A 22433-nucleotide genomic window follows, 5' to 3' on the forward strand; every position below is an offset into this window, starting at 1 on the left:
CTCAGGACTGCTTAGGAAGAGCTGTGGTGAGGGGAGATGGGGGGGGGGGGCTCGGATGTGAAGTCACTCGGTAGGGTGGATTCTGCTTTCCTGGGGAGGCACGCCGGGGTCACGCGTTAGAAAAGCTGCCTTCCCCCATGGCTTTTTGGGTTTGATTCAGGGATCTGGTTTCCAGTCCATTTATTGCCAGACTCTATTATTAAAAATACCTGTAGATTTATGAGAAGCAGGGCAGCCTTGAATAGTTTACTATGAGAATATTCCGATTTAGCTTAAAATAATGCCCAGTTCACCAGCATGTTCTACAATGCCTCTACCTCCCAGGGCGCTGCCCCCACTGTTCTCGTTAAGAGCCCCAGCCTCACACTGCCCCTGCCAGGTACTTCCAGCCTTCAGCTTTCCTTGAGTCTGCACTTCACACTGCGCTTCGTATAAGGAAAGAAAATGCCCAAATGGAAGCGACTTTTCACGTCATCATTTGTAATATATGAATATAGATAAGTAGTTTTACATTTAATTACAATGTCACTGGAGTTCAGTCACTTATCACCCATCCCACCAGCACAATTAAGGGGCGTGTATCTGTACTCTTGTGTGCATGGGCGCATGGGCTCGCTTAAGATACCATCTAGGCTTCCTTCTTCCCTTCCTTCCTTCCTTCCTTCCTTCCTGCCTCACTTCCTTCCGTCCTTCCGTCCTTCCTTTCCATCCTTCCTTTCCTTCCTTCTTTCCTTTCTTCCTTCCTTGCTTTTTTTTTTTTTTTTTTTTTGAGCATCATGGCTCAGCACTATCTTTCCAAAGGAATAATTAGGTAAGATAAAAAAAGCAAGATTAAATTTAAAGGCTAGAAAGAAACAAGAAGTCTCAGCTTGGCTCTAGACCTAGCTTGACTTCCTTAAACCCATCTTTCTGTTAGAACAGAGTCTGAAAGCTGCCCTGGCACCACAATCACGTGGGGGCTCTAAGAAGCCTCCGTGCTCAGACACAGTGACAGAGCAATGAAACCAGAACCTGGAAGGGCAAAGCCAAGCTTCAGACCTGCGTGAGACTCTGCGGAGCTTCACGCTTCGGTGTCTTTGCGTCTTATTCACCACTGAGCTCAGTAAAATAATGGAGAAAAATGTAAATTAATAAAATTACAGTATCGGAGAGCATAGTGATATTTCATTTGTATTTTAATAAATAAAGCTTGCCTAAAGATCTGAGAGAAAAACAGCCCCACTGGTCAGCCCTACAAACCAGACAGTGGTGACACACACCTTTAATTCCAGTAGCCACACTAGTTTGCCATAGAAATTGGGTGGTAGCTGTGCACACCTTTAATCCCAGCCCTAGAGAGGAATATAAGGTAGGAGGGGACAGCTCTCAGACACAGTCTCACTCTGAGGATTCCTGGAGCCAAGATGACCATTACGGACTGACGTAGAGGGAAGAGCCAGTGGCCGAATGTTTTGCTTTTCTGACCTTCAGGTTGAACTCCAATTTCTGTCTCTGGGTTTTTATTAATTCTGCTACAGGAGAGTGTTTGGAAAATAACACAGGCTAACAACAACAACAACAACAATGCAAAGCGGTACATAAAATTAAACATAATGCTTATTAGATCCTAATTACAAATAAGAGGTTTGGTTTTGGAAATGTCTGGTTGTCTGAACTTTTTCCCAAGATGCACCACTTTCCATAAAATCCCCATTTCAGGGCAAGTGTCTCATGTCAGCCCCTTATTCCTAGGATGAGCAAGATACGCTCTCTCCTAGTCCTGTTAGGCACATGGCGTGCCTGCCTATGTCATGTGACTCTACAAAAGGGGGAGATAAGGTGAATGAGCTGGCTGTGACAGTTCCTGTTGGCACTTTGCAGCTGTATTAAAGCCAGCTTTGATAGGGCTGCTGTGCACCTCATCGGGGAGGAACTCGTGGCTTCCAAACAGAATCATCTGGGGGTTGATGGGTTTATTCCTTAATCCAGCTACCCACATACTAACACATTCTATGATCTCCATTGTGTCATTGTGTGACAACAGATGACACAGTTCCTGGCTTTACCTGTATCAAAGTCAACAAACATTTACTAAATATCCAAGAGTTTGAGCTTCAGCTAGCCAGTTTTTCCACCTTTAAGCATCGCAAGAGGTAGACAAATTGATTTTATTTCCCCCTGACCTACTTCCTCTGGCAGGAAAGAGGCTTGGGAGAGAAACACACTTGCCTGAAGTTACATAGGCGGATGGGCCTCGGTTCCCCTCCACAAGAGGTTTCCATGTGGCTCGCTGGACCCACCTGATAAGCCATCCATCACCCATGACACTTTCCAAGTCAAAGAAAATGAGGAGCAAGGTAGAGTTGGTACCCAGAGCCTATTAAAAAGAAACTTGGACTTGCTTTAAGGATGCTCCGGGATGAAGGTTAAAATAAGTCACCTTTGCTGACCCCATTTTTTTCCTACTGCCTTTCTGCTCTACTTTCTGTTTCATAAGAAATCATCCTTTCAATTCCAGGTGGACCACGTAGAGGGTCGTCGTATAAGCAACACAGAAAATCAGAACAAATGAGCGTGCAGGAAATGGCTCGCGCAGACACCCAAGGGGCTTACGCGACTATCATTACTTTTAGTCCCCTTAGGGAGAGGCTTTCCGTGGTGGCCAGATATAATCTGATTGCCAAATGCAAAATGTCTTGTTAAATTTATATCCCTGTAAGCCCCTAATTCATTTATTTTGATGGCTTGGTCTTTTGTGTGCTGACCTTTACTAGGCTAAGGACCGGTCGCCAAAGCTTCCTGGGCAAATTTGTTATTTGGAGGCAAAGAACACAAGCGGTTTCTGACTTAGCTGCCATATAAAGATAGTATCAGTGTGAAGCCAGCACTTTCCACACCAAATTTTAAAAAGGTTTCTCTAAAATCATATGTGCTTTTCCCCCATCAGAATGTCAAGCTTACTTTGTCTTATTTTAAACCTAGATGCTACATTTGCTTTTTAAAAAGTTTGTTTATTGTTGTTGTTTTTGTTGCTTTTTAAGAATCAGAGAAAAATTGAAGTGAAGCAGGAATTCAACTGTGCAGAGGTTCAGTACTGTGGAATGGAGTGGTCGGACACAGGGTTTGTGGGAGAAGCTGTGGTAAGGCAACTGAGGGGGGCAGACGCTTGTGCTGAGGTGTGTGGGCTGTTCCCTCCAGAGGGGGAAGCCAGAAGGTACCCTGGCTGGGTTGTGGATATTTTAGTAGGTAGGGTTCTAGCTGTGTCTGGAACCCCTCATAGATACAGATACATTCATTAGGGTATCTTGTGGTACATACCATGGCCTTCTGGAGCTGACCTCTGACTATCCTTCCAAGACCCCTAAAGGACCGAGCTCTTGAAGTTACCCCATCAAGCCCTCTACAGCATTCTCTCTAGAAGCTTCTAGCCCAGCCCTGCTCACAGCCTGTAGCTGTTGGTTGAGTTAGACAGAGCTCCTGGAGGGCAGATCTAAGAGACAGCGACAACATGTTGGGGTATCTAAGATGGCTCTTGTCATCTATAAAGCACTTTCCTCTAGGAGGTGATGCTTCAAATTTTACCGTTAAGTCTGTGTGGTCACCTGTCTTAGCTTTTGCAATCCGATAAGTTGTGGGTCGTGGATGTTAAATGAACCCGCAAAGATCATTCTAGGTCAATTACTGCCTACGGCTGGCTTTTAGATCTTCCATCTCACACACCTGAGAGAAGGCGTGACCCCTGAGTTAGAACAGCTAGTCTGAAAGGGCACTGAATTGAGGTAACATCACCATGAGGTCAGTGTCCATAAGACGTTCTTCTGGATTTCCAGGGTTTCCACTTAAAACAAAGGCAGAGATAGAGTGTGGTAGGCTGGAATCTCCGGACTTTGATCTTGTAGTGTGGGATGCCTGACTAGAAATTCTGTCTCAATTTCAAGTGTGGCTACTTGGGGGAACACTGTATCGTATGGCTTCAGTCTTCTTGTCCGTGAAGTGGGTACAATAACTGACTTTCACACTGCCTATCCTATAGGCTTGTTACCAGACACAAACAGGACGCTGTCACAACCTTCCTACTCTATAGTAATATATAATTTTGACTTAGCATCCTGACATGGAGCTCAGTGTGAGTTGCGTGAGTGTGAGTTGCCTTGCCTCACTGTCCCAGGGATGAGGAGGTGAGTACCCTCACACATATGCACATTTGAGAGCCTCTGCTGGGGAAAAAGGCCTGAAAGAAACCTTGGCTCACACCCCTACATGCTCATATTCGTGAATATTCTCCTAGTATATAAAGATAACTTTCACTATGGTGTGCAAGCATGGGAAGTTCTAGACTGCCGGCCCACAACCATCAGTAGATCCTGCATCAGTAAGGTCCCGAGCATGTGACACCCTGCAGGCCACCTCACCAGGTGAGAGTACTTCCCATTCACGCCTTGTTCTCCGTAGCGATTTTAGAAAGGAGCCACGTGACCATTCGCCAAGGTGACACTTCGGAGAAGGGGAACAGGAATGTTTTTCTTGGTCTTCAACCTAGAGCTAAGTCTAGCGGAGCAGTGGGGAGGCTGGCAGAGTCTGTCAGGGAACTAATGGTTCTGGGAGTGTCGTGTCTGTTTCTGCACACACACCTGTATCTATCTTCTACGCTAGCACCAAGAATCATTCAACCAAATCATGGAGCCTCCCCATCTGTCAGCGGGGACTGCATGGTGACTGGGTTAGGAAGTTACCAAGTGGTGGGGACAGACGTGATCAATTAATATGCACAGAGTGTTTAAAACAGTGCCGCAGACTCCGGAACTTATGCCCTTTATGAATATAAAGCATCATTCCCTATCAGAATTGTTTCACTAATCATTTGTAGAGAGATACAGGGTGAAAAATTAGTGGCTTTTCTAGAGGACGGTTTTATTGCTGAAAAGCGACCAGTAGACCTCAAAGGGCTGCGACATGCCATCATTCAAGAGCTTGGGAACACAGCCTCTAAGCTGTCACCTTAGAAGCTCGTTTTGAGGAGGCCACCAGGTGCTCTGGGCACACTCAGGCTTGAGAGGTGCTGAGCTGAGCTCTCAGACGCAAGCAGAAAACCTTGGTTCCTTGTACTCTGACATGGAAACTGACTGAGAGCATTTGCACCATCTTAGTGGCGGTTATCCAGCCTGGATCTCACCACAGAGAGCTGCTGAGAGATAGGAGGGTCAGGACCACACCCACATCGACCTCCCTGATGGAAGGCAGTTCTTCAGAAAGCCAGTAAGATGGACACATCAGAGGCCTCCATGGAATACACGGGTGACCTCAGAGTGGGGAACCAAGCCAAATGCACTTCAAGGAAGAGGCGGTGCCATTAGGAAATCTGCAGATGCAGTTTTAAAGGGGCGCCGGCGGGCGGCAGTGGCTATAGAGAAAGAAGGTCACTTACGTTAACCCAGGGATGCTCAAGGACCTGCAAGGCTGAAAATCTCTGGTCCACGTTAACCAACAGCATCATGTTGATGAGTTCCTGTGAAGGAGAATATTAGACTCCATTTATCTAACCCTGGAGGGAGGAGCTGGGGGTTTGCAAATTCAGGATTGCAATCTCAGTTTGGAAAACCTCACAATCTAAATCATGTCACCCCACTTACCCATGACTTAGCTGGATCACACTTTCAAACGTTAGACTGTGAACTTTTATGCAGCTTAGTTGATAGAAAAATAAAATGAAATCAATATTTATGTAAATGCTATAAAATGAAATAGCTTTAGAAGCAAAGAAACTACTCATGTTAGACAATAACTTTTTACTAGGATGTAATACTTTTAAATCAGATTTCATAGTTGTACAGATGTCACATAAAAAATAAAGAACAGTTTTGGGGTTAGGAAATGGCTCAGGGGTTAAGAGCACTGATTACTCTTCCAGAGGATGGGGTTCAATTCCCAGCACCCACATGGTGGCTCACAACCTGTAACTCCAGTTCCAAGGGATGTGACACCCTCTTCTGGGCTCTATAGGCACTGTACTTATGAGACACATGCACACATGCAGGGCAAAACACACATATGTATGAAATAAAAATAAAATCTTTTAAAAAATACTTGAAGTTTCTGTTTTGACAGACAAAGAAATGGGTCCTTATCCTGATTTCCAGGCAGCATGTTTAAGGCTATAGAAAATGAATGAAGGATGATTTTTCAAAAACTAGTTGATAAATTAAAAACAAACAAACAGTTTTCTGGAGATGCAGCATTAGGGGGCACAATGACTTTGCCACGCATCTGCCCACTTTGGCTTATGAATGGGTAGACACATGTTATCCAGTTCTTTATGGGCTCTATGGGATTCCTGTGATCTGAATCCCTGCATGCGGCAGTTGGAGGCAGGAGTATTCAAGTCTAGGCTGGGCTACACAGTGAGACTATATTTATAGATGAGGTTGTCTTTGCCTGTCCCTCAAGTCTCTCACCTCAGGGTCTTTATTTTACCCTTCTCTCAACTCCTGATATTTCCCTAAGTTCAAAGGTGTATATGGTGGAAGAAGATGAGAGGCCCATGTCTAGCAAATATCATTTTATGTACATAAGCTCCTGTCTAAGCAGAAGAGTTTTTAAATTGAACTCTGCTTCAGGAGAGAGAAAAAGCCATATACACTGAATGACCAGAAAATGACCAAGTTCTCTACACTGGATTTTGGAGAATATGAGTCAGCACTTCTGAACACAAAATAGCTTGAATATCTTTACTCAAAACGGCTTTCAGATTTTGAATTTTTGTTTAAATTTTGCAATATTTGCAGACACATAATGGTATCTTGAGGATGGAAAAACAAATCAAAACACAAAATTTAATTGTTTCCTATGCACTTTATATGAATAGCCTGAGAAATCCCTTTCCTAATATTTTCAGCATGCTTGTATTTGACTCCAACCTGTCACAGGCGCAGAACTTTCCCCTATGGGATGACATGTGTTGACACCCAAGTTTCAAAGGTTATTGCCTTTTGGACTGGGGGGTTTTCAGACCAGGACTGTTCAATCTATAAACATTTGAAAGAGATCAAATGTCCCCCGTGAGGTCTCCCAATATAGGAGCTAAAATTATTCATTCTCTTAGATGCAAATGTCTTGTTTTAAAATTTGTTAAATATGCATAAAGTTCCCACTCTGCTCACTTTCACATCCAGTGTGATGTCATTTCTGTACTTTCACTTTGCTGTGAAAAAGTACACCCCTCACCCTCCATCAGAGGAGCTGATCTTGGGTTAGCAGGGTGAAGAAGCACAAGGTCCGTCTCTCCTGCCTCTGAACCCCAGGCACCCTATGAGGTTGAACTTGAATAATGACATCTCCATGACATGCTTTTTGGTCATTTCAAACAGAGGCTGAGGCTGGGCTCTCTTCCCTCTGATTAATCAGTTGCTTGATTCATTTATTTATGAACCTCTCTGGTTTATTGACTACACAGAACCACTGGTTTTGTACTGGTTGTGATGTCAGAATTGCTGATGTGGCAGTGAACTAAACAGGGAAAAATCAGGGGCTAGAGGGATAGCTCGGTGCTCAAGAGCATTTACTGCTCTTGCAGAGGACCTGGGTTCAGGTCCCAGCACTCATATCAAGTGGTTAGAAACCCCCTGCTACTCTAGTCCCAGGCAAACACACAAATGCATACAAAACATTTTCATCAATGGACAAAAATCCTAGCCTTCACAGAATCTACATTCTAGTGAGAGAGTCTGGAAATTAATTGCCTAAGTAGGATTTGATCTCCTACCTACATATGTTTATGTGGGTTATGTATGTTTAAGTAGGTGGCTATAGACGGACAATTATATGACAGAGAGGATGGACATTCTATTTTTGAGACTAAGAACACATGTTGTACATAAAACAGAGAAGGAGGACAAGGCGAGGAGGACAAGGTGAGCCAGGAAATGTCAAGAGCTACAACTGGCACCAGGGGCCAGAGGTGGCTTCCCTGAGAGGACCCATGCAGAGAAAACAACAACCCTGTGCAGAAATGAGACTGGAGTGACAGCAAGATGGTGGCCCTGATGTCTGTGATGTCCTGGAGTCACATTTTATCACTGGTCTGTTAGTACATGCTGGTTTAATTAGAGTCAATGCTTCCACCAAGGCACCAGGCTCCAGGGAACAGGGCAGCGATGAACCCCCTACCTTAGCAGAATCTGACACGTTGTCCCAGTACGGAGGTGGGAAGTCCACTTGGCCCATCAAGATCTGGTCAAAAAGCACCTCTTGGTCATCACCACTCCTGTGTAGACAAACAAGAGAAAGCTGAGCTGGATGTGAGCTCATCACATACCCCTTCAATGTGCAAAGTATGCTTTTTGTCTGAACCACTGAAAATGTCAGTGTGCAATTGTTTTGGTAAATTAACAAAGAATGAGGTTAAAGATGGCATGAGGAAGATTTATGGTATGCGTGTAAATTAGCATGCAATATGGAAAAAAACAATGAGAATCGCAAGTGGGATTCTTATTATGCTCCCCGCTGCTACAGGCTCCTTTGTGCAAGAAGGGCAAATGGATCATTCAGAGAGCAGAGAAATGACTTGTTAGAGCTGAATAAAGCATTGCTGCCCATACCCACGGAACGGAGGGAAACCGCACAGCAGGATGTAAGTGATCACACCGGCTGCCCAGATGTCCACCTTGAGGCCATATCTGACAAAAGGAATGATGCTGGAGTTAGCAAAGTCAGCCAGGACAAATTATACAGCCCCAAATCATGACTGCCAACCCAAGGAGACCAAACAAAATTTAAAATATCTGCCAACTGAATGCAAACTGCAGAAGAAAGTTCTTTCGCAGTATGGGCAGGCACTGTGCAAACTGCCACGGGAGGGAAGCCATCAGCAGTCCTACCTGGCTGTGGTGCCTGTGGACCACAGAAAGGCCCGGCTTGCCAAGAGAGCCCTAAAGGTGCAACGGTGGCATTGCTGTCCTAGAGGTAACCAACAGCTGTTTAATTAGACTGAAGACTTGGTCAACAGGAGCAAAACCATGCCAGCTATCCAGGGCTAGTGAGGCCACTGATCCTGAAGAAGAAGCCCTTTCTTTTCTTTTCTTTTCTTTTCTTTTCTTTTCTTTTCTTTTCTTTCCTTTCCTTTCCTTTCCTTTTCTTTTCTTTTTCGAGACAAGGTTTTCTGTAGCTTTGGAGCCTATCCTGGAACTAGCTCTTGTAGACCAGGTTGGCCTCGAACTCACAGAGATCCACCTGCCTCTGCCTCGAACGCTGGGATTAAAGGCGTGAGTCACCACCGCTTGGTGAGAACCCCTTTCTTCCACTGTACCAAAGCAGTACAGTTCCTAACTGCGTTTCTATAATTTAACCTTATATCCTACTCTCCTCAAAGAAGCATCTCCTTGCAACAAAGAGTCCATTGTGGACGCCACACCCAGTCAAAATGAACAGGACAACTGATTGTGGGGTGACCAGAGCTAACGGATGCTCACATAAATCACGCACTCAGGGTTCAGTGAACATCGTGGAAGAAGGGGTGCGAAGGCTGCAAGAGCCAGAGGCCCAAGAAATCCGATGTGCAATTGTGTCTCCAGTTTGATTGATTGGGATACTCATCCTCAACAATACAGCTGCCTAAACAAGATCTGACTAAGGACAGCACCGGTGGACATGCTAATGGTGAGGAGGCAAATCTTCTGGGACTCCAACCCTAGACAAAGAGCTATAAGCAACCAAGGAATGCTGACATCTGAGAGACAAGAATTGTCTTCCCCAGGGATGAATATTGTAGTTGGTTATTCAATGCCAAGTGGTCATCCCTGAAATCATACACATATAAGGAACAATAAACTGACCATACTTACACATTAAAGCACATGTATATTGGATAATAAAAAAAAAGGTCATGAATTCTAGAGGGTCTGGGGGGAAGAAAGGGAAGGGGAATATGATATAATTATATTTTGACTTTAAAAAATTAAATAAAAAAAATTGCATCACATAAAAAGTATATCTACAAAAAAGCAAAAAGTAGCTAAGCAGTGGTGTCATGTGCCTTTAATACCAGCACTTGGGAGGCAGAGGCAGGGGGATCTCTGTGAGTTTGAGGCTAGCCTGGTCTACAAGAAGTAGTTCCAGGACAGGCTCCAAAAGCTACTGAGAAACCCTGTCTCAAAAAAAAAAAAAGTAAAAGTAAAAAGAACAGTACTGGAGAGATGGCTCAGCAGTTAAGAGCAGTGGCTGCTTTGCAGAAGACCTAGGTTCTGTTCCCAGCAACCACATGGCAGCTTGCATATGCAACTCTAGTTCCAGGGAATCCGATGCCCTCTTCTGGCCTCCATAGGCACTTCATGCATGTGGTGGAAAGACATACAAGCTGTTCATAAACATAAAAAAAAAACTTTTTTTTTAAAAAAAAGATAAATTGGAAAAGACTGAGGATCGGGAACACACACACACACACACACACACACACACACACTAAATACTACAAGCCTGGGCAGATACGTTTGCTGTGGACATTTTAATTTTTAGATAGGGTTGGGTCCAAATACCCTTGATTTAGAAGCAGCAATTAAAGATTATTTTTTAGTTTCTAAAGTATGATATACATCATCTTATTTCTTCCCCCTCAAACACTGTAGACTGGACAAAATAAATATCAAGTATTTTATAGAAGATAGAACGGGTCCAGTGGGTGAGTAATTTTGTTCAAGATCACACTGTGTCTCAGCAGCAGAGCTGGACTCCAACTAAGCGCCCCACCACATCCTCTTTCTACTCAACGCACACAGTAGGCATTGAGATATGTCCTGGCCAGAAAGTTGCTAGGTAGAGGCAGTGTTACTGAGGACTGGCAGCCAACGTACTTGTGTAAGTTTCCAAATCATTCAAATTTGGCTAACCAAATAGTCCCCAGGGCTGAGGAGACGGCTCAGTGAGTAAAATAGTTTTCTATCCAGCTTGGTGACTGGAGTTTGAATTTCTGGACCTGTGTAGTAGAAAGAGAAAGCTGTCTTCTGAAACCTCCTAAAAGTTGAATTCTGACCTCCACATACATGTAAGTAGATAAAAGAACAAGGAGTCCTGCAGATTCCCTCAGGAGGCTTACGTGTTTGTGTGTTCTGTCTTTTTGTCTTTTGGGTATAAGTTCATGTCATGAGTGAAGAGAATACTCGGGGCTGGGAGGTAGCTCAGAGGCAGACTGCTTCTACAGTGTGCCGAACACCCTGGATTCAATCCTTTGCAGCAGAACACAAACACAAAAAAAAGCAAGAAAACAGGGGCTGTGTTCCGCTTCTCACGCACCGCCCTTCCCAGTCCTTTGGTTGAAGGGTAGCATTTCAGATCTCTGGCTGTGGCTCTTGGTAACAGAATTAAAAGCAAGACAAAACAAAACAAAAAGCTGATAAAGCCTGCATTTTAAGTCACCCTGAGTTCAAATCCCAATTCAGTCTCTAGGGAGTCATGTGACTACAGGCCACTTAGCCCGCTGGATGACGAATCTCCACATATTCACCTGGGAAAAGGCAGAAGCATTGTGCACCACCAGAGTGAGAACTGAGGAGAGTTTAAGACTTGGCACAAAGTAGGCCCTTTCGGAATGGGTTGCTTCCCTCTCAATCTAGGGCAGCACACACACCAGCCAATAGCTCATGGCCGTGGGAGGTCCAAGACATTCGTTTTCCTTAGAGAAGCAATAGCTAAGACGGCTAAAACGAGGCCAAGGTATAAAGCCAGGTGAGAAAAACGACCAGAGGGGAATTTATAACAGTATCTCAGTCTTTTATATTTAAAGTGATTTAATTACTATTGATATGTGTTTCTCCACTTATCTGGACAATTATTAAATTTTTTATGGTTAATAATTGCTTTACCTTTGGCAGAGACCAAATGCAATCTTTAAACAGGATGACAGTCACTGGCAACTTGCTTGGGAAGACAAAGAAAAATGGCTTGCTGAACAGGTGGGGGAGGGGAGAGAAAAGAGAGGGGAGAGAGAGTTGGCTAATTCTGCCCATGCCCACAGCTCTTTTATGATTCTTACTCCTTCGCAAGTTCTAAAGCCAAGGGGAGCACTCACCCAGTCTCTGCAATGATTTCAGGAGCCACATATGTTGGGGTGCCGCAGACTGTGTACAAGGGGCCATCAACAATGGTGGCCAGACCAAAGTCACCCAACTTGAGCGACTTACTGCCATCCTGGTGCTCATACACCTAAAATAAAGGTAAAAAGAGTTAAAGGCCTTAGAGCCAAGAGCACTGAGTCTTAAGGTTAATGCGAATGGAACAGACAACAAAGGCCCGGGCAATCACGCACGGATAGCCATTCCAGAACATCTTTCTTAATTTCATGGCAACATTTGAGGCAAGGAAGGAATGGCAAATGGAAATTTGTTTAGCAAATAATGGGGGCATTTAGAAAACAAGATGGAGGAGCTCATGGCAATGGTGATGTGGGGGCTGGGGAAATGGCTCAGTGGGCAAAGATGATGCCACCAAGCCTGATGATACAAGTTCATCCCAGGACCCATACACACGGTGGACAGACAGATAGACACACACACTCACACACACACACTCACTCACACACACACACACACACTCACACACACACTCACACACACACACACACACTCACATACACTCACACACTCACACACACACACTGACACACACACACTCACACACACACTCACACACACACTCACACACACATTCACACTCACACTCACACACTCACTCACACACACACTCACACACTCATACAATTGTCTCACACATATATCCACTCACATACACACACACACTCAAATAATATATACACAAACATATATATTCATACATATGCAAACACATACTCACAATACACACACACTCTCTCACACACACATACACATAGACACTCACACAATACACACAGCAAATAATAAATAAAAGTGAACACAAATTAAATGGTAATATAGGTTCATATTCACTGAACTGAGTATATACTTGGGAAGTGAGGATAGGATCTTCAGGTTGTTTTGTATACATGTTAAAAACACATGAGACCAAAATCTGAAACAACAGTAGGAACTGGCATTCCTATTCTAGGAAGCAATTACGAAGATTTTTCTCTTTGCCTATCTGCATTTGATGTTTTCCACAAAAGGAAAACCAGAGAGTCTCTCACTCTGAACACACCATTCATGAAAGTAGTCACTTCCTTCCCACATACCACCCTTCAGTAATAGATGAAAACATCGACGCAGATATTAAAATATTTTGTTTTCAGTGCCCCACATTTCCAGCAGGATCCACTTCTAATTTTTATTAATAATTGAAGAGCATGTTAACATCTCATTTCACCTGTGGCAATCTGGAAATATTTAGTGGGTGTAGAGCCAGCACTCGGCCTAGCGTTCCTTATTACCGCAGTAAGTCTGCAGTCTTCCTCTGAACAAATCAAAACAAGCAGGCTCGTGCCTCCTAGGCAAATATGTAAACTCCTTAATGGTAGCCCAAGACGGCACCAGTAGGATATGTTTTTTAAAAAGCAGCCCAAACAACTTCATTGATTACGAAAAGGGTAAAGGGGCACGCAGACTTCTCACTCGGTGCCCTCTCCTGGGAGCAGTAGGATGGAGAAAGCCACAGGTCAATGCTGTTTCCAGATCTCAAGAACAGTCTTCAAGAGACCCTCCAAAGGAATGGCCTAGCTTTCGACATTTATCAAAATGATTTACCCAGCAAGTTGAGGCTTGCTCGTTCCTCTGTTATTCCTTGCCAAAGCGGTCACTTGCTGAAGCCGAGTGGGCCTCTTGCACAGCAAGGCACATCTCCACATACCAGGAGCACTACTACAGGCTACCTCCATCTGCCTTGGCATGCCACCGAGGCACTGGGGCAGATGTTTGGCCAGCTCAGCTGCAGGGTCAGCGATGACCAATTGGAGCTGACTGTTTCGGTGAGGTAGATCTACTTCTCAGGGGCAACTATCTTTTCTGTATAGAAATGATGCATCTACATGTTATCCACACTCACAATGGGGACTCTTTGTCTCTGGGGTTCTGGATCCCGATCAAGTTTGGTCTGCCCTTGGATAGGCATCCAAAGACTTAAGCAATCACCTGCAGTTTGGCTGCTTGGGAAAAGACAGACACGCGTCCAGTTGTCCTCTGGAGTGGGTGCTATCTTCTCTACTTAACGAAGCAGCTGCGTGGGTTTAAGTTAGCACTTGCAGGCACCAGATCTATGAAACACTATAGTTTCTCCAGCCTAAATGCTATCGCGCTGGCCGTTCTGGTCATCCAAACAATAAGCAAATGTTTTCCATGAAAGGAAACCTGAGATGGGGCCTCTGAGATTGGCTGTCTAGTTCATTTCCCGTACAGACCAGAGCTGTTTACCTCCTGAATTCCATTTTGGTATCAATAACTTTTCTAAATTGCAGAATGCCCTCTTGCTTTGATGTTGTGTGGGGTCTGAGCACTCGCGATGTGTGCTGTGCCAAGCTGAGCAGATTATGATATATTCAACCCCATTTGTACAGGAAGTATCCCACCCCTACACACAGTATCTGTATCACCGAGCTGCAGTCACAAGTTTGGGAAAACCAGATGTTAGAGGACGCAGTCATCAGAGGCTTGTTGTGGTTCTGGATATGACTGTAATTTCCGCACAGGAGGGCCACTAATGATTGCCGTTTTAATAGGAATTCTAAGTGCATACAAATTATATTTAATACAGATGAACAATGTAGTTGAGATGAAGGAAAATGTTAAGAACTGGGGTTCACCCTCCAGCACTGCAATAGACAAACAAACAAACAAACAAAAAACCCCAAAACCCCAACCAGCAAAAGGAAAAGAAAACACAAGCATGCTGCGTAAAACAATGGAGGCATCCTTTAAAATATTAGCGGGCCCACACACTGCGAAACATTTACATATATTGAAGCTATACTTTTGTATTCGTTTTTTATTCCTTTAATCATATGCACGTGCAATTACCCCCCCCCCCCCCTGCTTTTTTAATATCTGAAAACTGTGCAGTTTTCACGCGTGTAAAGAGACTCAAGTTGTCTCCTGGCAGGACAGACAAAGAGCTTGGAGACAAAGGCGAACTCCATGTAACTGAGAACATTTCAAGACAGCAGGCCTCTGCCAAAGCTTTCACAAAACGCTTTTGCAGGTGGATGAATATCTGCCCAGGCCTCTAGCTGGGAATTCTGTTTAACTTGTTGTCAGGCAGGGCAGGAAGCAAGGTTACTTTGGGGGTTGTCCTCTGTCAACACTGTGGGAGAAGGATGGAGAAGAGTGGGCTCAGCGTTTGTTCTCGTCCAATGGGAGTGCCCCTTTCTGACATGGCGCACTGAGCTCTCACAAATGGGGCTCATAACGCGTGCTGGCTGCAACCAGAGGGCATTAATTCTATTTTGGTTGCTTTGTTTTGATTTTTTTTTTTTGAGACACAGTTTCTTTGCAGAGGCCTGGCTGTCCTGGAACTAACTCTGTAGACCAGGCTGGCCTTGAACTCGCAGAGGTCTGCCTGCCTCTGCCTCCTGAGTAAGGGGATTTACAGGGATGCGCCAATGAGGCGCATCAGACCTGTGACGAGTGAGGCCCCTTGTAGATGTAACTAAAGCTGTATTTAAAAAAATCACAACTTTCTCAATTCATTTGTTTGTGGTGTATGCATTCTTAAAGCTATCTGTACATGGTATTTCCATGGCGACCCCGAATTCATGTGGAACCAAGGTTTTAAGAGTTCAAAAAACATGAGGGGTTGCTCACAAATTCCTATTTAAGATGCTAAAGCCTCAGGGTGGAAGAAATGGCTCAGCCATTCAAAGCACTTTCTGTTTTCCCAGAGGACCCAAGTTTGGTACCTAGCACCCATATCTTGTGGTTCACAACTTACCTGTAACTTTAGCTCCAGGGCATCTGACACCCTCCTCTGGTCCCCATGGGCACTGTGCTCATGTGAACACACACACTCAAAAACAAAATTTTAAAGTTGCCGTCAAGCTCCACAAAATGAAACGCAAGCTTATTAAAAAAAAAAAAGGGGGGCAAGTCTCAGAATGAATTCTGAGGTTCTGTTGGGGCAGCTCTCCACACTGTGACCATATGACCAGTCCTCAGGAAGGGTGCTACCAGACTCCAAGTACAGGCCTGACAGCCTGACCCCCTGAGTTGGGCCCCGGTAGAGGGGGACCATTTTGCCACGACTGTATGTTAAAGCCTCTATAAAACATGACCCCCACGTTGGGCGGGAGCACATTAATTGTCAGTCAAGGAGTTCACAACACGAGGTATAATTTAACATTCATCCCAGGACCCTTAAATACTATAGCTGTTCCCCCACATTTTAAACACTGAGGGGCTATTAAAAAGACGGGGATTAGTGCAAATTACCCAGCATGTAGTGCTCGCACTGTTTTAACTAAGCAATAAAACTGTGTAATTGTACAACACTAATTGAATGCAGCTCCTCGTAATTGTAGGCTGCCATATGCATCCTATTATGGTAAAGACTGTCAGGGTTGTGTAAGCTACCCTTGTGATCATTGCAGATGGCTACAGTCAGGGAAGTGGTTCTCTTGGGTTTATTGTATGGCCATAAAGACATCTCACGGTTTGACAGACTAAATGTGTCAAATGACAACAATTATGAAAAAGGTTTCAATTAGAAGCGGAGGGTGCGCCCTACAGGGGATCAATATACGGAAAATTCCGCATATAGATTTGGGAGATGCTGGCCTTTATTTTTAAAGGTGGCTTTATTTTGGGGTCGTTGGGGGTTATCTGGAGTTTCGGGTCAGCTGTAACCTGTTGAACAGCAGGTATTTGGACATCTGCTGACTTCTCTCGGATGGAAAGCTGAGACCATTTGGAAAAGTTTTTTCTTTGAAAAAAAATTAATATATACTCATAAAACTTCAGCAGTGACCATAAAATATGAAAACTCACAGATAACCTGAGCCTGGTCAAGTGGTTTCTGAGATTTGTCTTATGGGGGAGGAGAAGCTGAATGATAAAACAGACGTGTTAGAAACGCACGGCTCCCAGAGCCGCTACAAATTCAAGGCTAGTCCTGCTGCAGCAATGGCCGGCGACTCGTTAGTAACCGTGGAAATAGCTTCACAGAGCGGCTCAGTGGAAACTCACAGTGACTTCACCAAATAGACTTGACAAAGTGGCGTGAAATAGACAAAGCCGTGAGGAGGGCTCAGTTCCCCTTTTATTATCTATGGAGGCTGATTTTCCTGAAGCCGTGGCATATGGCCCTCACAAAATGCTCTTTACGAAATGGTTTGAATCTAAGTCTTTAATCCTCAAGAAGCAAAGGAGAGTCATACTTAAGTGGGGAATTATTTTGCAAAACGTACTTTGTGACTGTAGCATCTTAAGTTAGACTTCTTGGGAAAAAAAAAAAACCATGAGGCTAAAAAAATAAAAAAGTATATAAAAAAAAACCCATTTCATTCCCCCGTGTCAAATATTTCAGAAACCACGAGTTAAATGAAATAATGAGGCTGATAAGAACTTGATACAGGCCAGGAAGGAATACGCAACGGGAGAGGTTTCAATATTAAGAGAAATAAAATCTCTTGTTTGCGCACTGCACTGGAGATATCCTGGAAGAGAAAGACGTGAACGGAAACCTCAGGAAACCAAATTTTCACTCCCAATTCCGAAATCATCATGGAGTCGTCTAACACGGGCGATGCAGCTGCAGGGGCGCATTCCAGATCCTGTCAGGGACAGGATCCGAGGACTTCTGTCCAAACCAAGGAAACTTAATAACACAGCAATTTTATAAAAAAGCATTAGATTTTAGTCACATGATTAATAGCCCATATATCACTGTAGAAAAATATATTAGGCAAGCTAGATCACTGTGAATGAAAAGAAACTGAACCCAGCTAGAGTCTTCACACCATAGGTGTGACTTCCAGAACTTTCTCGTATGCGGCATCTGAGGACTGAGTACAAATCCACTTGGTGGCATTCTGCCCATGGCCTGTAGACTGCTTCTAACTGTGCCCATGGTCACTAACAATGCCAATAATCCCACATCTAAATGGATTTATTTGGGGATCGAGAGTCTTGGGTTTGAGACACAAGGGCATTCCTTACCTCTTGTCTAGCATTGTCTTGAGTGGAGACCAAGCAGTCACAGGGCACAAATGGACACTGAGCTTGGGTGAGCCATCCACTGAGTACAGTGAGAAGGGCCGGGCACGGTGCCACTCCACGGGCATTGTGGGATTGCAACACATTGGGCAGGGGGCTCTGAGAGAGTTCCTTACTGGGAGAAGCAGATTCTCTGAGAAACTACCTTCATCTGCAGATCTACATCTGTATATTGATATACCAATATCTGCATCTAGCTCTATCATCTATATCTCCCTACAGAATTAGAGAGAAAGATGGTTCTATGCATATACTCTTTTTAAAAAATGAAGACAATCTGTTTCCTTTTATATTATAATGAAAAGATTGATTTACTTATATTTTTGCCAGTAAAAACTAAATTCTGTGAGGTTATGTCGGTTTTTTTTTTGTTGTTGTTGTTGTTTTTTGTTTTTCGAGACAGGGTTTCTCCGTGGTTTTGGAGCCTGTCCTGGAACTAGCTCTTGTAAACCAGGCTGGTCTCGAGCCTACAGAGATCCGCCTGCCTCTGCCTCCCAAGTGCTGGGATTAAAGGCATGTGCCACCACCGCCCGGCTGTCGTTTTTTTAAGATCCATCAATTTCCTAAACTGGTGAGAGATGGAGGAGTTTTGTTGCCAGGGGATTTTACATCTGTTAGTCATCCCCAAAACCTTCATGAGTTAAAGCTTAGCTTCTTTACCTTTTTCTAAAAATGTTTTTTATTGTTTGAAAATTTCATACATGTATATAATATATTTTAACCAACCCCGCCTCCCATTTTCTCTCCTTCAAATTCTTCCCCTACCCAGCACCCGCTTCCCCCTGCCAACTTCATGTGTTCTTTTCTGAAAACCTACTGGGTTCACTTTGTGATGCCCGCGTGTGCATGGGTGCAGGACAGTCTGCTGCAGCATTGAGCTTCTCAGGGCTGGCATCATTTAGATAAAACTGACTTTCCCTGCCCCAGCAGCTGTTCACTGCCAATAGCTCCTCAGATAAGGGCGAGATTTCATGAATCCCTCCCCATACATGCATGCTGGGATTTTGGCCAGCATGGTTGGGGCAAGACTTACATACGGAGCCACTGTGTGTTCATGTGTGCAATGGCCCTGTTGTGTCCAACAAATACACTTAGTCATCATCTGTCTTGTTTGGTACATGCATAATAGTCCCTTGCCGGAGTGAGGCTGGGGGATTACTGTGCCATCCCTGCCTTCCGAGAGGTGTACGTGGGCGCGAAGGTGACTCTTGGGTAACTGAGTTGAGAAGTGGTGTAAGACCCTCTGTCCTCTATTCTTTAAGGAAGCGCCACTCTCTCCCATGCTTGGCCCATCCATTCGCTCACCCATTTGCCACCCAGCCATTTGATTATGATATGCCGGGCTTGATAACATACAAAGCAAATAAGCACACAGATGACAAGGAGGAAACGTGTTAAGGTTGGTGCGAAAATCAATTTCTAAATTCTGTTCTCACTGCCTCAGTTGTCAGTTCTCCCCTAAAGTGCAGCAGAACCCACTGCGACAGAGGAGGCCACATTTTCTCATCAAATCCCTTTGACCTTATCAAACACGGATCAATCACTTGCACGATCAGTACAGATCTTTAAAGCAATGCTACATTTTAGTATTTGCGCTGTTCTAGTTAACAGTAAAACATGCCCAGAATTCTGTATACCCAATTATACTACGTAAAATGAAATCTGTATTTGACACTTATAAAAGTCACTGTGCTAGCTACAAATCTTTCCATCAAACCTTTAACTAGCAAAGGACTTGTTAACAATGAAACAATTCAGAAGGATGTTGGAGTCTCTTAATGAAAGAGCCGAGCTGAAGGTGGAAGGAGGGATTGGTCTGTATCTGCTAAGTTTCCTGTAGGCAGTAAACACATCCAAACTTTTATACTAAGTTTACTGCAGTTAGATCTATGTTTTGCCACAAGACAGGAAAAATTATATGTGGGTGAACAGTAAAAATTTAAAAGCAATGACAATAGAAGATGAGAGGTGGCATCTTCCTGTGTACAATGTTACCGTGAAGCGGTTTGTGTTTTTTGCCACAAGTAAAAGGGAGATAAAAAGGAAAGGGCCTGACATAAAACCCCCATGAAGGAGGCTTGGGGGGATTAAGGAGCTTGTGCAAGGTCACAAAACAGGACAGCACAAGAGCTGTGGCTTTTGTAAGTTCTGAGGCTGTGAAGGTGTGGCCCCCACAATGGCTAGCTCCCATTCCTGTGGAGATCTCAACAGCATTTGGAACCAAGGGCGATCTCATGCGTAATTAGAAATGTTATTTTCATTCCACTAAATGTGCTCTGCTTTTCTATTTCTTCTGTGATGGATTTATCACCAAGAAAACACACCAATCCCATCTCCTCACAGTAGGAAACTACTGCAGTGGGGAAGCAAATCTATTCATTTTTCATGTGGATATTTTCAAAATTATGAATAGCTGCAATAGTTTCTTTGTATATTTCAAATCAAAGCAGGAGAGGGGAAGAAAAAGAGAAGAGTATATATATTTCCTTTCTGGTTCATTTACGTTAAAGTATGTTCCAGTGATCACAGAATTTAAAAATATCCTGCAAACTACAATTTTAAAAAAAAAGCACTCTGCTATGCAACCTTAGACGGTATTTACGGAAATAGACAATGGTTTGCTGAGAAACAAATAAACAATGGGTGCCCCAAACCTGTGCCATGGAGGGAAATGAAGCCTTTACTCTCTAATCACGGAGGCTTGGGGCCTAAAAAAGTTGCTCAACAAAGCCCCGCTTGTAAATCTGTTCCCATGAGGCGATGCCACATGAGTCAGGATTCAGGAGTAATGACTGTGGATGACAGAAAATTGCCGCGGTTCATGGAGGCAGCTAGGCAGAGAGAATGTTTAGGCTGCTGCAGGGGTTTGGAATTTGAGGTGCAATTAAGTCAGACCTCTGCCATTTGACCTCGGCCGCTCGCATGAGCCAGCTGCTACAAGATTACCGACATAATTGCAAAGAGCTAATTGGGTGCAAATTTATTCCGTGAATGCCTGCCTTTTATGCCTGAATGTCAACCCCATGAAGGAATGTGTCTAGTTCCCTGGCACGGGACCTGGCCCACAGTGGCACTTGCTTAGTCTCCTCCTGATTCAGAGCACACTTTGTGGGTCAGAACTCAGTTGAGATCTTGAGTTTTCTACTTGCATATTATATTATCACCTTGGGCAAGTCATTTAAATTCTAGGCACCCAGTTTCTTTTTTTTTTTTTTTTTTTTTGGTTTTTCGAGACAGGGTTTCTCTGTGGCTTTGGAGCCTGTCCTGGAACTAGCTCTGTAGACCAGGCTGGTCTCGAACTCACAGAGATCCGCCTGCCTCTGCCTCCCTAGTGCTGGGATTAAAGGTGTGCGCCACCATCGCCCGGCTTCCAGTTTCTTTACCTGTGAATTGGAGGAGTTAAAATTTTTACTCCATATCTATCACCATGCACAAAACTCAAATCCAAATGGATTAAAGACCTCAATATCAGTCCGAACACACTGAACCTGATAGAAGAGAAAGTGGGAAGTACTCTACAGCACATGGGCACAGGAGACCACTTCCTATGTATAACCCCAGCAGCACAGACACTAAGGGCATCATTGAATAAATGGGACTTCCTGAGGCTGAGAAGCTTCTGTAAAGCAAAGGACACTGTCACTAAGACAAAAAGACAACCCACTGACTGGGAGAAGATCTTCACCAACCCTGCAACTGACAAAGGTTTGATCTCCAAAATATATAAAGAACTCAAGAAACTAGACCGTAAAAGGCTAATCAACCCAATTATAAAATGGGGCACTGATCTGAACAGAGAATTCTCAACAGAAGAACTTCAAATGGCCAAAAGACACTTAAGGTCATGCTCAACTTCCTTAGCGATCAGGGAAATGCAAATCAAGACAACTTTAAGATACCACCTTACACCTGTCAGAATGGCTAAAATCAAAAACACCAATGATAGCCTTTGCTGGAGAGGTTGTGGAGAAAGGGGTACACTCACCCATTGCTGGTGGGAATGCAAACTTGTGCAACCACTCTGGAAAGCAGTGTTTCGGTTTCTCAGGAAATTCGGGATCAACCTACCCCTGGATCCAGCAATACCACTCTTGGGAATATACCCAAGAGAGGCCCTATCATACAACAAAAGTATATGCTCAACTATGTTCATGGCAGCATTGTTTGTAATAGCCAGAACCTGGAAACAACCTAGATGCCCTTCAACGGAAGAATGGATGAAGAAAGTATGGAATATATACATATTAGAGTATTACTCAGCAGTAAAAAACAAGGACTTCTTGAATTTTGCATACAAAT

General features: G+C 44.0%; 1 protein-coding gene across 8 annotated transcripts in view; it reads right to left on the bottom strand.

The window, feature by feature from the left end:
- Positions 1-22433, bottom strand: part of Dclk1 (doublecortin like kinase 1) — a 293883-nt gene that overhangs the window by 28997 nt on the left and 242453 nt on the right. For all 8 annotated transcript variants that reach the window (XM_041659043.1, XM_041659045.1, XM_041659042.1 and 5 more), the window contains 4 exons: positions 12035-12168; positions 8574-8651; positions 8143-8239; positions 5405-5485 (listed from right to left, as the gene is read on the bottom strand). In XM_041659043.1, coding sequence (XP_041514977.1) covers positions 5405-5485; positions 8143-8239; positions 8574-8651; positions 12035-12168 — 390 coding nt within the window. The remainder of the gene's footprint in view (positions 1-5404; positions 5486-8142; positions 8240-8573; positions 8652-12034; positions 12169-22433) is intronic.

The sequence above is a fragment of the Microtus oregoni genome, unplaced genomic scaffold (genome assembly GCF_018167655.1).
Source record: "Microtus oregoni isolate MIOR12 unplaced genomic scaffold, Mior012 000010F_ref0000083, whole genome shotgun sequence".
In the NCBI taxonomy this organism is placed as follows: domain Eukaryota; kingdom Metazoa; phylum Chordata; class Mammalia; order Rodentia; family Cricetidae; genus Microtus; species Microtus oregoni.